Source organism: Condylura cristata, unplaced genomic scaffold (genome assembly GCF_000260355.1).
Source record: "Condylura cristata isolate star-nosed mole 26May11 unplaced genomic scaffold, ConCri1.0 scaffold00004, whole genome shotgun sequence".
Classification (NCBI taxonomy): domain Eukaryota; kingdom Metazoa; phylum Chordata; class Mammalia; order Eulipotyphla; family Talpidae; genus Condylura; species Condylura cristata.
This window is the reverse complement of record NW_004567105.1, coordinates 64,174,699-64,189,405: the sequence shown is the minus strand read 5'-3', so window position 1 is coordinate 64,189,405 and position 14,707 is coordinate 64,174,699. Positions and strand designations below refer to the sequence as shown.

Sequence of the window (14,707 nt, the reverse complement as noted above, 5' to 3'; positions counted from 1 at the left end):
AAAAAAAAAAGGGGGGGGCAAAATTACCTGGTTTTGTACAGATCAATGCTTTATAACTTCAGGTTGCTAAGTGTGCGCCTGGGGGAAGAGTCCACCCCAGCCTGGGCATGCCCTCCCTCAAGCTCAGGGCCACACTTCACCTGCAGCTCCTCTTCAGCGCTTTTGCTCCCCATCCCTGGTCCGCTGTATTAAAGGACACCCATCGAGAGGAAAGTACCTCCCAGATTCCTAGAGAGGCAGGCCTGGTGACTTGGGGGAGCGGAAGCTTATCCCGAGACACTTCCTGTCCGGTCATTGTTCTCGCGCCGGTAGGCGCGGGGGTCCCAACCAGCCGGCCTCCTGAGCCAGAGCCCCGAGCTGGTGGGTCTCAGCGCGGGCTCGGTAAGCGGGATTTGTAGGGGTAGGCACGAATGGGGTCATGGGAGGGCCTTTCCACAGTCAGCCCGCAGCGCTCTTCTCTTGGGAACCCCTTCCAGTCGGCACGAGGGGCGGCTCTGCACTCCTCCACTTCGCCAACCCAGCTGCCGCCTACCGGGGGCCTGGCCTGGGCAAGATTGGACATGGGCTGCCACGGGGGTCAGGCTTACCCGGGAACAGGGCTGCGTGGGGACTGAGGTGGAGGAGTTGGAGATAGGGATGCAGCCTTTCCCCAGGAAAGGGATTCCAGAGACAAGGCTTAGGTCGGGGACTGTGCTGCCTGGGGCTGGATGTAGATTGAGATTTGATGAGAAGACTGATAACGGTGCTCGGTGCTGGCTGTCTTGCTGCACTCTGGGGGAGTGTTAGCGTGCCTCCTGCCTGCTGCATGGAGCAGCTAGTCGTGGAAAGAATGAAGATTTGTTGCAGGAATGAAAGAATTGTGTTATGCAAGAAATTCGATGTATATATTATAAGTTGCCAGGAAGTCAACATAGGAAAAAGGATTGTTTTGTCCCAACTTCTGTGACCGGCCGCAAGAAAGGAAGGCAGGAGGCAGAAAGGCTGAGCAAGCAGAGTTTATTGCTCCCTAACAGCAGCTGAGACGGAGCCCCTAGAGTGGGGTCAGCAGCTACTGCCAACTCAATAAGGGGGAAGGGTCTCTTACATAGATTCTAAACTCAAATTCCAAAAGGGTGACTCATCGCTATGTCCCTTGATGTAAAGCCCAGTTTGTTATCACCTTCTTCTAGCCCTATCCCAGACAGCAAGTTCCTGTTAATTGGATGCAAGACCCAATTTATTACCGCCGTATCACCCTTGGATGCAAGGCCTAATTTATTACTGCTCTTATCCAGTCCCTCAGTAAATCTCAGCACTTGGTCACTCCCAACAGGGAGTGATCCTTGAGTAGCCCCAATAGGTTAAGTAAATGTAGCACTTTTTTCCCTAACAAAACTTCCAAAGGGTAATAGAGAAATTTCAGTCTCTTCATAGTCAACCAAAGTAATAATATTATGCTATTCACATAAGATGCTATTAATAGCATAATATGCTACTCACAGGAGCCCTGACTTGGCTACGATAAAAGGCTATTGCTGTTAAGTAGTAGTAGTGTGATTTGGTGTGGTCCTTTTAGAGAGTGGTTTGGCAATATATGTCAGCTGTAAAATCCTTAAACCTTCAAGAATCCCTCTATTCTAAAGGAATAATTCAGCAGAAGGGGGAAAATATTTGTAACAGACATTTTTTTAAATAATAGAACAGTTTATTTTTACATCATTTTGTGCCTTTTTCCATCTCAGTTGTAATCTCAGCTTCCCATCACCAAATCACCTGTGTGCCATCACCATAACAACGGACATTTTTTAACCTTAGTTATTTTTTAAAAAATTAACTGAAAACACCAAAACTTCTTTTACTAAAGCAGTGACTCATAGAAGACGATGGTTAAATGAATTATAGCTATAATTTAGAATATTTTGTCGAGACAGCTGTTTATTTATTTTGAAAGGTCAAGTTGAGACTATTGTGAAATATGGAAATTTAAAAAAAATGCAGGTTGCTAAGAATGTGTAAGTATGATCAAATAATGTTGGGAAAATAAACAATGAGTGAATGTTTAACCATGTATGGAAATGCAGAGAAAAGATTGAGAATTAGACTGATAACTAATTACTATGTGAGCAACATTTAATTTTATATATATCTGTGTTGATCCTTTTTCAAAAAGAAAGACGTTTAACACCAGAGGTTAGTGTGCAATTACTAAAAACAATGCACATGAAGATTGCCAATGTGAAAAAACACTTTCTTTTTTAAAGATTTGTTTATTTATTCATACAGAACTGGGGTACAGGCCAGAGACAGAGTGGGGAGCAGAACAGGCAGATCAATAAAGTACACTGCTGAGGGGAGCAGCAGGAAAGACAGAAGAGGTCTGTCGCGCCATGTGGGTCACCTCTGAGGCAAGGATTGAACTCACACTGAAGGGGCTGTGGCTAGCTTGCAGTGCTGCATCCTAACCCATTGCGCCACCAGGGAAGGCCCTATATTCACTTTTTAATCGGAAAAATATAAATACATTGGTTAGTTAGTAATGTGACTATTGTGGAAACAGATGACTAGCCCAGACATCCTGTGAGGGAGGGGTATGCAGACCCTGTTTGAGTGCCCCACCTCCAAGCCACCCCTAAACACCCTTGGTGAACATGGTCGGTGGACTTGGTGGCCTCCAGACAAATCTCTATTCAGTGCTAGTAACTCTTTCTGATTTCTTGTAGATAATACTCATCCTGGCCCTGGGGGAGAAACTGAAGAAGTTTTTGAAATACAAAGAGTAAATGGGGCTTGACCTCTGCTGGGCAGCCCCCAGCTCTAGGCATTCCCCGGCTGAGCAGAGAAGATGACTGCAGAATTGAGAGAGGCCATGTCCCTGGCCTCTTGGGGCCCTGTGACAGTGAAGAAGGAAGAGGAAGAGGAGGAGGAAAACTTCTTAGTTCAAGCTTCCAGCCAGCATGTGTACTCTGAGAACATCAAAGTCTGGGCCTCTGGGGAGTGTCCTCAGACAGGCCTAGATGTATCAAAACAGGAAGAAAAGGTAAGTTTGGGAGGGAGGAGAGACACAAGATTTCAGATGGTTTCAGAAGGAACTCTCTCTGTCCATACCTGGTGTCCTGTTCTCAGGTCTTTAGTCCTTTGGAATATATAGAAAGTTTCTCTTCTGAGTGATGTGACATTCAGTGCTTTCTTTAAACCAGTTTCTCAAACTTGGACATACAGAATTACCTGAGGAGCTTTTTATAAAATCTCTGCTGTACCATAAATCAGTTTCTAGCAGTGGAATTCTCACTAGTGCTTCTTAAGCTTTAACTACATAGGAACCACCTGGGGTTCTTGTTAAAAATGCAGATTCTGATTCAGGAAGGTGTAGGGTTTGGTCTGAGAGTCCGCATTTCTCACAGGCTCCAAGGTGATGCTGCAGATTCTGATCTGTGGACTACATTTTTTTAAAAATTTATTTATTTATGCATATAAGAGCTGGGGGTGGGGGGCGGGTGTAGGCCAGAGATGTGGTGAGTAAGAGGATTCACCAGACAGAGTTGGGAGCAGAACAGGCAAACAGACTGAAATAACACTGCTGAGGGGAGTGGAGGGGAGACAGGAGAGGTCTGGTGCACTATTGGGTCATCTCCCTGACTGGGGATTGAACTTGTGCTGCAGTGGCTGTGGCTAACTTCATAGTGCTGTGCTTCAACCTGTTGTGCCACCAGGGAGGCGCCCACTCTTTGAGTGGTGATGCTATGCCCTACACAATGTTGTAGTCTTGAATGTTTTCACATACATCCATTTTCAGCACTAGCCAGATGAGGCCCTGAGTTCCCCAAAGCCTCTCAGTAAAAATGATATTAAAAGCTGTCTGTTTTTTTTCTTATGATTGGTTGATTGGTTGGTTGATTGGTTGATAGATTGGTTGATACAGAACTGGGGTACAGGCCAGAAGTGCAGGGGCGGTGAGAGGATTCATCAGAGACAGAGTGGGGAGCAGAACAGGCTGACTGATGAAGTACATTGCTGAGGGGAGCAGCAGTGGGTCAGGAGAGGGTCTGTCGCACCACATGGGTCACCTCTGGGATGAGGATTGAACTCATGCTGAAGTGGCCTTAGCCTCTTAGTGCTGTGTTTTAACTGGCTGCACCACCAGGGAGAGCCAGAGGGGATCGAACCTGAAGCAGCTGTGGCCAGCTTGCAATGCTGCAATTTAACCTGTTGTGCTACCAGGGAGGGCCCTAAAATCTGTCTTTTTTGATGTTTAGACTTTAGCAAACATCAAAACTTCCCACATCCCCTCTTCTGTCATACACTCACTGACAAGTTAAGTTTGGATGCTGGAGGGAGCACTGAGGGGGGGATGGGGATGAAGGTGCTGACTTACTTCTCTGCCTAACTCACCTTGGGGACTAGGGAAAATTGACTTTTTTTTTTTTTTTAAGTGTTGTGACTTCCAGAATAAATACTTATGTCCTCATTCTGAAAACTAATCACACCACCTTCCATCAACAATCCCCTCATAAGCCCACCTGTGTGTACTTGTCTCTAGGGTCAAAACATGTTCTGGGACATGGCAGTGGTCCTGAAAGCAACGCAGGAGGAGTCTGCTTCTTCACCCCTTGGCAGTTACTCACTACCGGGGACTCTGGCCAAGAGAGAGATACTGGAGACTCCTGGAAACATGACCACTCTAGGTAAGGTTAAACCCCCTGATTCAGAGTCTGACCATTGGGGTTTCTCGAATCATTTTAGAGACCTGTGGGCTGGTCTCTGACTTGAGCAGCAGAGACTGTTGAGGTATTAAAAGTTTCAGGTCGAGCTGGACAGAGTAATGCTAAAAATGCTTATGCATTTGTCATGAGAATTGGCTTATTTTGCTTACACACTCAAGACACCAAACACAAGTAAACTCTGAATTCATCTTTTGACCTTGCAGGTTGTTGAGCCTCCAAGTGAAGCTCGCTAATTTGGAAGGGACAACTGTAGGGTGATTTTGAGGAAGTAGATTGGAGATGTTCTGTTTTCATAGATTGATGTGCAGATTCTAGAGGATTTTGAGCAGTTGTGTCAGTCAGTGATGTTTAAAAATAGGTCTTCAGGGAAAGTACTGATGACTTTCTCACCTGGTTCTCTCTAAGCTGGGACTCAGGAAAGAAAAGGGTGTTGATAGGTCTGATCAGCAGTGGTGGAAGCCTGCCTGTGCACACGCGTCCTGCAACTGAGTCAGACGTGATAGTGGTGAGTCCTGGTTTACAGGGGCAATCCTGAGATCATTGCTGAGGCCGTCTGGTACCCCCATTTTCTTAGCCCAGGTGCAGGGCTGTGCCTGGATACTTCTGACTCACTATGTCCCCTCCTGAGTCCCTCAAGCAAACAAGTCACTGGCTTAAAACTAAGTTTTCTGCTCTCTCTCATTATTCCCCAAACTCTCAACTGCTTCCTAACTTTTGCTTTCTGTTCTATTCTTTCCATCACCTCTTGTTTTATTCGTTGTCTAACTCCACAACAGTGACTATACAGCCAGAGACGCAGAGTTTTAGAACATCAGGATATTTTGCTGTTCTCGTGATGTTTTTGCCATTATGCATGGGCTGTACATGTCACAGCTTGACTCAGAGAGATGAACTCGCCTTGACACAAGGCGAAGCTGTTTCCTCGGTAGGTGGGGGAAGCTTTTCCTCTTCATAGTTTCGACTTCTGTCACGAATGACCATCTGTCTCCAGGGCAACACCCATCTGCCTAACCTCCATCTTCTGGCCCTGGCACTGGTCCCCTGAAAGTAAACTGCTCGCTCACAGAGAACCTGGTGTGCTCCAGGCTGTTCTCAGCCATTGACAGAGTTCCTCAGTCATTTCCTCCCACCGTCTGCTGAGGAACACACAGCCATTGTCCCTATTTTAGAGATAGTGAAACAAAAGAACACAGAAGTTATGTTATGTCCCCAAATCATGCCACTGGTAAGCAGGCATTTAAACAGGCAGCCTGGCTTCAGAACCCCTTATCTTATCCTTAGGCTGCAAGTGTCTCAGTGTTCCAGATGTTGCTGTGGCACCTCCTGTCGGCCAGGGTGAACCATTCTCTGTCTACTTAGCTTTCTTTGCTACCTGGCATCCTCATGCGGAAAAACCAGTGTTGATTTGATCTTTGTTCACAGGTAGGGAATCTCCCCTAATTAGCTGGTGAGTTGTAAGTAGAGCCACAGGTAGCTCTGGTGAGTAGGCGAGCCTGCAGAGAGGCTGTGGGACCAAATATTAGGCAGTGGGAGAAGAGCTGTTTGGACCCAGCTTCCCCAGCATGAAGCAGTGGGTTGAATGTCTGATGAAACAAAGTGGAAGTGCTGGAAACACTGTCAGTAGGTTCTGCGCCAGGTGTGAGGGAGGGCACACACCGGCAGGAGGACCTCTAGTAGGAAGGTAACAGGAAGGATTTGTGCCTCTGGTGAAGCCATTTTGCAGAGTTGGAAATTGTACACTCCCTGTCATTGTGAGTTGGTGACTCTATTCTTCTTCTAGGCCAGATAAAACTGACATTTGTATTTTTCTGGTTGTATCAGATGCTGATTCCAAGAACCCACAGTTCTTGGTTCCAAAAACTGAAATATGTGATGAAACAGAAAAAGCCTTCCTAATATCAGAACAAGTGCAGAAAGATGACCCTCCAGGACCTGAGTTTGGAGAAACCTGTGAAAAAGGGAACATGTTAAAAAGGCAGAGAGTAAAGCGGGAGAAGAAAGATTTCAGAGAAGTGACAGTGAAGGACTGTCACATACCTGAAAACTTCAAAGAGGAAGACCAGAAATGTCACAAGTATGGGGAAAGGTACAGCTTTAGTTCTGGTCCTGCTAAAAATCAGAAAAGCCAGCCGGGGCAGAAACCTTTCACCTGCAGCGTGTGTGGGAAAGGGTTTAGTCAGAGTGCAAACCTCGTGGTGCATCAGCGGATCCACACTGGGGAGAAGCCTTTTGAATGTCATGAGTGCGGGAAGGCCTTTATTCAGAGTGCAAACCTCGTCGTCCATCAGCGGATCCACACTGGACAGAAGCCGTATGTTTGTTCAAAATGTGGGAAGGCCTTCACTCAGAGTTCAAATCTGACTGTCCATCAAAAAATCCATTCCTTGGAAAAAACCTTTAAGTGCAGTGAATGTGAGAAAGCCTTCAGTTACAGCTCGCAGCTTGCTCGGCACCAGAAAGTGCACATTACAGAAAAATGCTATGAATGTAATGAGTGTGGGAAAACATTTACCCGGAGCTCAAACCTCATTGTTCACCAGAGGATCCACACCGGGGAGAAGCCCTTTGCCTGTAATGACTGTGGCAAAGCCTTTACCCAGAGTGCAAACCTTATTGTGCATCAGCGAAGCCACACCGGTGAGAAGCCATATGAGTGTAAAGAGTGTGGAAAAGCCTTCAGTTGTTTCTCGCACCTTATCGTGCACCAGAGAATCCACACTGCAGAGAAGCCGTACGACTGCAGTGAGTGCGGAAAAGCCTTCAGCCAGCTCTCCTGCCTTATCGTGCACCAGAGGATACACAGTGGAGATCTTCCTTACGTGTGCAACGAGTGTGGGAAGGCCTTCACGTGTAGCTCATACCTACTTATTCACCAGAGAATCCACAATGGGGAAAAACCCTACACTTGCAACGAGTGTGGCAAGGCCTTCCGGCAGAGGTCGAGCCTGACCGTGCACCAGAGAACCCACACTGGGGAGAAGCCCTACGAATGTGAGAAGTGTGGGGCGGCTTTCATTTCCAACTCTCACCTCATGCGGCACCACAGAACCCATCTTGTTGAGTGACAAGTAGAGGAAGGGGAAGACCTTAGCCATTGAGCATAACTCCACCCCCAAATTAGACTCTGCCTTGCTGTTTCTTTCCTTTATAAAATGAAGTCTGCTGTGTCTTTAAGAGCGACCGTTTTCAGGGATGCAGCACAAAACAAAAGCAGACATTTTCAGAGGCTAATGTAAAGAACATGAAACCAAGCGCACAAAGCAAAGCCTTTGCCCTGAGTGGTCACGATTTCTAAAATTCAATGTGGCTTTCTTAGAAAGGGGTCAGACAAAGCTAAGTGATAAAGTTCCCATTTGGGAAAAGATATTTTTTACTTAATTTTGTTTTTTAAAACTTGGGATTTTTTGAACAGCAGGCAGGTACCTGTGTAGGTCTGTCTGGTGGAATTCTGGAGCTTTGAACCTTGTTTGCTAGTATTTTGAGCTAACTAGTGGCTAGTTAAGACAACCAGTTGGGGTAACCATTCACCTCTGAGCATTTATAAGTTTTCCATTCCCTCGGTAATCTTTTTTTTTTTTTTTTTTAAACTAAAAGCCAATGAACTATCTACTATTACTAAAACAGAAGTAGGGAATGGCCCTTTCTTTCCTTGTCTCTTGAGCCTCGTGTGCTGAGCTCTGGGCCCCTCTGAGGAGTCTCTTCTGCCTTTCTCCAGTCTGTATGGCCAAGTTCTTGAGGCTGGATGGAGATAGCATACCAGGGCCCAAGTGTTTCTGGGCTGTATGTTTTGCTAAGATCAGCAGTTCTCCAAATAACCTAGCCCTTAATACCCAGGACATTCCATTTGAGCGAGATTCTACAAACAGCTTCCTTGATGGAAGAGTCAAAGAATAAAGCTTGCCTAGAGACAGGCTTCCTTGTCTTCGCTCTCATTCTGCTCACATCCAGCCAGGGGCTCATTGGGGTTTCGATCTCACTTTCTGATGGTCTTTAGAGGAAATATAGAGCTCTTTTGATTTTTGAGAGGATCAGAGAAAGGAAAGGAAAGGGAGGAGGCAAGCGTGGGAGTCCCACGGTCTTGATTTGTCATTTCTTAAGACATTCAGAGGGATTGGAATGTGAAAACTTAGAAGGATGAAGAAACTGGCCAAGGTAAGATACCTTTGTTACCATTGAGCCTTTATTCCCGGTAAAATGATTTCTAAAACTATGCAATAGGTAGTTGTGTAATAATAATGCCTTGTATTTCTACAGATCTTTATTTTTTGTTTGTTGACCACGTATAGAATCAGGATACCCAGCACTTACCGCTTGCTTTCACAGAGACCATGACCTTAATCCTGGACACCGAAAGAGGTGTTTGCCCCTTTAACCTCAGAGCAGTCATGCAACACCTGGTCAAGCAACATGTGATAAAGCCTGTACTCAGATCTGGGACTGAAATCTGGTTCGTTCTGTGCTACTTGTCTAACCACCTATAATCCCCCACCCAGATCTGGGAGAACCTGAGAAAGGGGCATGTGGTCTCATTTTCAGGTGACAAAGCTGTGGTGACAGATTTTGGCACGTGCCTTAGGCAGTGTGACCAGGAAGCAGCAAATCTACGACTGCAGTTTGAGTGTACTGGCTTAGGGGTCTCTTGCTTCACCCCCAGTTTCAGCATGCAGATGTGTACTGCATTACCATCAGAGCAGGACAGCATGACTCATGAGAAGCCCTGTGCTTTTATTGTCTCAAATAAAGACTAACATTTTTTTATCCTCATTTTTATTTTTTACTTTTATTTATTTTCTCACATTGTTGTTCATTTTTGTACAGTATTTGTTCGACAAGACTAGCTATTAATCAAAACAGTTTTTGGTAGTTCACGGAGCCCTCTCACTTACAGAAGCATTCATAAGAAGTTTAGTGGTTTCCTCTTCCTTCACTTGTCTTCACCCTTTAACTGTAGTTTATGTGAAGGCACGTGCCAACTGTTTTTCCCAATGTCACTCCAGTTGGTACAGATTTGAATACAAGAAAGCAATAGAACTCGAAAGTCAAAATCAAATTGCATGTGCCATGGCTGACCCTGGCAGTGACTTCCTGTCCCCATGTCTGGCAGTGGAGACACCCAAAGATAGACCGTGGGTCTCCGCTGAGATTAGGAACTAGCTAGGTCTGTGTTTCCCCCAGTCCCACCTGCATGACGGGACTTAGAAGCGAGGAAGAGCAGGTCTGAAGATCCGGGGTAAACCTGTGACGGTGACCCCCAAGAGGTCAGACATTCCTGAAAGAGGCCAGCTGGGATGTGTCGCTGACAGGACAAACTGAGCTTCACATTGGTCCTCAGAGTGGTGATTGTATTTTCCCTGGTCATGGATGACTGTACTTTTTCTTTGTTTAAGACGGAAAGTTAGGTTGGCCTAACTTTCATAGCAGTAAACGGTGCTTTTCTACCTTGGCTGCCTGTTGGAATCCCCCAGAACACTTTAGAAATGTTGTATTCCCAGGCCACAGTAGTATTTATTATTCTGGAGGCGAATCCAGGATGCAGCCAAGGTATTGAGTCACTGCAGTCAGATAAATCCTCCCATCACTATATGTCTTGTCAGAGATGGGGGGCTCCAGTGTAGGGAGCGTCCTGTGTGTGAAGGGAGTTCCTGTGGTTTCAGCCAACAGGGCACTTGACAACCCTTGGCGGTTAGGTTTCTGTTATCTAATATATTTTAAGAAAGTACCAAACATTTTTTTTTATGAGGAAACCAATACATTTTAATAATACGGTTTTATGTTCCTCATTCAACAGAGTGACTTGATATTTAACTTGTATCACATCTCCAGGTTTTCCACATACTTGCACCCAGTTTCAGAATCCTTATCCTGCACCATCACGTGAGCCTAGTGGATTACTAGACAGTTCATAGCCTTCTCCAGCTAGTAACAGCTCTCTCCCAATTGAACTCCAGTTCTCAAAATCAGTTACCGCCACCTTGTTCTGTAGTTTTGATAGAAGAGGATTGACGCCTTGTCATAGTTGGCTTAAGCTTCCCTTCTCCTTTGGGTATGTCCCTTCTCCCTTGAAGACTAGTCTTTTTTTAAAGATTTATTTATGCATACAAGAACTGGGTTATAGGCCAGAGGTGTGGAGGTAAGAGGATCCACCAGAGACAGAGAAGAGAGCAGAACAGGTGCATCTACTGAAATACACTGCCAAGGGAAGCACCAGCCGCCAGAGGAGAGGTCTCTTTTCCCTGTGGGCAGCTCCTTGGCTGTAGTGGCTGTGGATAGCTAATAGTGCTGTGCTTTAACCCGGTGCCATCAGGGACACCCTTGAAAGATAGTCTTAAAGTGGCTGGGAAGTCTAAGCCTGTTTCCCTCAGTTACCAAGAGCTATCAGACATTAAGTATGAAAGGACCAGGCCTGTGATGGACATAACTGTAGAACCAAGAAGTCTCACCCTCAAATAAGACCAACAGATGTGTATTAAACGTGCTTCACAGCAATGCAAAAATGATAATGAAATCGTTTGGGCACACGGGAGAGATTTCATCAGTAAACACACTAAATAAGCACAGTTGGCTGTGAATTTCTCCAGGTTCACGAAGGGAGGAAGGGGTGTCTCTGGGCAAAGCTGCCCCTCCCGTGCTGTGGATCCTCTCCTTTCCCTTGTATAGGCAGTTGTCTCTCCCTACACCTGTTGCTTCTTCAGTTGCTCTACCATCCAGTGTACCTCGTCTTTCTGGGGTCACAACCCCTCCAAGAATTTGGTTGCAATTGGGAAGCCGCCCAGAGAAATACAGCCTGTGCCATCTGTTCAGTGCTCACTTGCAGGCGCATCTGGGCTCCCTGAGGAGCATAACCCCAGCGACTGTGAGAGCAGATTTGAAATCTGACCTCTTAAATCTGGCTTTTTCTGTGTTTCTTCCCTGAGCAAATGTCAGCATTATTCCTACCATCGAGACTGGAAACCTAGAAGTTTTCTGGCTTCTGTCTATCCTTTAGTCATTTAAAAAATGTTATATATCCTCCTTGTGGCAGGCTGGTACTAGATCCCGGATGCCTAAGCAAATGCGGTCTAGCAAACCCTTTTCTCATGTTTGTTTAGGGAAGAAATGTCTAGGTCCCTGAAAGTGACTTCTGAGCACTTCATAATCTTCCATCTTCATGTCTATGCCCCCTTGTATCTTTCCTGCAGCAGAGAGGCACGTGCTTGCCCCTCCCTGAGTCCCCCACGCTCACGCTGTCCTCGCCACCTCTCCCACTCGGCTCCTGCCTTTCCTAGCATTAGGTTTCTTTTAAGATTCTCTTCCAGTCCTATATGGGAAATCTTCAGACTGCCCTCTGGCCAAGGGCCAGAGTACAGTTTCCAAGTATAGCAAAGCACTGTATATATTAGGCACCAGGAGTTTTAACTGTATGGTTTGAAGTGCAAAACATCTGGATTTAAAATTGTCTAGGTAATGCAATTCCTATGCAAAGTAGTTGCTTATACTATTAAAAATAAACCAGTAAATCAGAAAAATAGTGGTCAAGTAAGTTGTTCATGACCATACAGATGGGAAATTGCAGACTCAAACTTAGGTCCTGAGATGATAGAATTATGGGTGACTAAGGGTTTTTAAAGTAATTCCCATATTTTCTATAAGCAAGAAATTTGTAATCAGGAAAAATATTTGCATATTTAGTTTAATTGTATCAATTATAAAGAGTATGTCCGTTCCCCATTTTGTAAGATGTGGAATGCCCCTTTCCCTCTCTCCCCTTTTCCACTTCTCTGTCTCTGAACATGTCAAGTCTGCTACTTTTTAAATTTTTTCTTTAAACAGTTTTTTATACTGAATGATTTGTTCTAACAGTTGGCAGTAAATAGCAGGAATGTTATGACCCTCTCAGTATTGTTCACCGCAGACCTAAGTAGCCTACCATAATTGTAGGAACAGTATTTCTTTATAATGAAGTCTCTAATTGCCTTTCTTTCCCCCTTTATACTCTACTTTTAGCACATTGTTGACTATTTGGAAATTCTCCGCCCAGCGAGGTAATCTGAGTCCCCTGATTCTGCCTTCTCTGTATTTCCTTTCCAGCTCCTCCAGCCTCTGCTCTGGTCGGTCCTCCGTGTTATCTCTGCTCACTGGTCTCCTGTTACCCTGGGCTCTGTTGTGTCCTGAGTACTGTCTTACTCTTCATTCACCCCCTAATTTATCTGCCTCCTCTCTTTTGGTCATCTGCCAAGAAAGAGTATGTGGAAATCAAAACTGTTGAGAACTTGTACGAGTAAAACAATTTTCTCTGCCCTCACATTTGGTTTGTAATTGGGCTCTGGAATTTTCAGTTGAAAAATTTCTCTAGAAGGTTACAGTCGTACAGCATCACCATTGCTAAGAAAATGTCTGAGCCTCGTTTTCGTTTTTCTGACAGTCAATAAATACTATTTACACTGCTATGGTGTGTCTCCCCCCCCCCCCCCCCCCCCCATTACCTGGAAGCTTCTAAAAGGCTCTTTTACCTTTGGTGTGTTCCATTTCTTTGGGTACTCAGTGGAGTTTTTCAATCCAGTGACTCAGGTATTTCTACTTTTGACAATTTTTCCTTTCTTGACTCTAGAATTCTGGTCAATCAAATGTTGAACCTTTCGGATTGATTCTCAACTACTATATTCCATTTCTTTGGTTTCACTTTCTGGGCCAGTATTTTATTTTTTGACCTTTCTAACAAGTTTTTTGGCAGTTGTTTAATTTCTAATCCTGTTCTTATTTTTCTCCTTTTGTAACATAATAGTCTTATTTTAGAGCTACTTTTCCAATCTTAGTATTCCAGTTAAGAGGTTTTCTTAAGTTTCTTTTATTGCTTGATTATCCCATCCCTGAAATACCTCATCTTCTTTGTGCTCTGAATCCTTTTTTCTTTTTGATATCTTGTTTGCTGTCACTGGAAACTCTCAAACATGTTATGATTCTTACACACAAATACACGTAGTGTAACTTACACACAAATACACATAGTGTATTATCAAAAGCCCACTTGAGACCTCTGAATGTGAAAGGCGTTGGCCCAACAAAAAAGCTTCCCACTAGAGTAGAAGGGAGACCTCTTACTGCCTGGATGCAGAGATTTTGCCTGGGGCTCTTATATTTCTTTAGCAAAAGTAAGGCCCCACTAGAGTAGGAGGGAGACCTCTAACTGCCTGGATGCAGAGATTTTGCCCAGGGCTCTTATATTTCTTTAGCAAAAATAAGGCTCTTATGCCTGGATTTGGTTGCTATAAAAAGAATGTTGATAGCCTTTGATAGAGTAATACCACTTTCAGAAAACTAACCACTTTGGCAGTTATTTATACGTTTGTTACTATTTTTATGAAACATGGACTAACGATAGAGGGATGACTGAATTATCATGTGATGAAATAGGATGTGACCATACAAATCATAATTTAAAGAATATTTAGTGATGACAAAACGTTCACAGTATTAACAATACAAAATAGGAGAAGTGAGTATAGAGAGTCCAGATTTCTTAAAAGGTTTACATGCATAGAAAAAGTGGAAGGAAACAAATGCATTGGTGGATTAACAAGTTCAGTTTTTCTATGTCTGCATTTTCAATGAGGATTTTTAATTATTTTCTGATCATTGGGGGGGAGTTAATAAAAGAAAAAGATCATGGCTTGTTGAGAGTGATTAAGACACTCTGGTGAAGTGGGGTGGACAGTGGGGAGCAACAGAATAGGGACCTGGGGAAGTGAAGTACCCAGTCACCAAGGGCTTCTCCAGGTGAAGCAGCCCCTCTGAAGAATATACACAACCCCACTGTTCATGACATGTCACCTATTGCGGGCAGGAGTGTGGAAGCTGGGGAGGGGAGAAGGCATTGTGGGGATCACACAGGCAGCTTTTATGAGTCCAAAAGAGATTGAGATTCAGACACTGGCTGACCCAGGGAGTCAAGGGGAGGGGAGGGGTGTACAGAATATGGAATGGGGGGGCCTGAGAGGCATGGAACATGAAGCTAATTCCCAAGGCTGAAC

The 14,707-nt window shown here is 44.7% G+C and overlaps 1 protein-coding gene across 1 annotated transcript; it reads left to right on the top strand.

The window, feature by feature from the left end:
• Nucleotides 1-317: 317 nt before the first annotated feature.
• ZNF35 (zinc finger protein 35) lies at nt 318-13,140 on the top strand. The gene is made up of 5 exons (XM_012735190.1): nt 318-381; nt 2,700-3,016; nt 4,517-4,661; nt 6,522-8,852; nt 12,768-13,140. Exons 2-4 carry the CDS (start codon nt 2,822-2,824, stop codon nt 7,763-7,765), a joined length of 1,584 nt encoding a protein of 527 aa, XP_012590644.1. The 5' UTR covers nt 318-381; nt 2,700-2,821; the 3' UTR covers nt 7,766-8,852; nt 12,768-13,140.
• Nucleotides 13,141-14,707: the final 1,567 nt, after the last annotated feature.

Excerpts from the sequence above, each read along its gene's own strand:
- ZNF35 (XM_012735190.1), top strand. The coding sequence starts at position 2,822 with ATGACTGCAGAATTGAGAGAGGCCATGTCCCTGGCCTCTTGGGGCCCT. Across the intron at positions 3,017-4,516 it reads TATCAAAACAGGAAGAAAAG|GGTCAAAACATGTTCTGGGA; the intron begins GTAAGTTTGGGA and ends ACTTGTCTCTAG. Across the intron at positions 4,662-6,521 it reads TGGAAACATGACCACTCTAG|ATGCTGATTCCAAGAACCCA; the intron begins GTAAGGTTAAAC and ends TGGTTGTATCAG.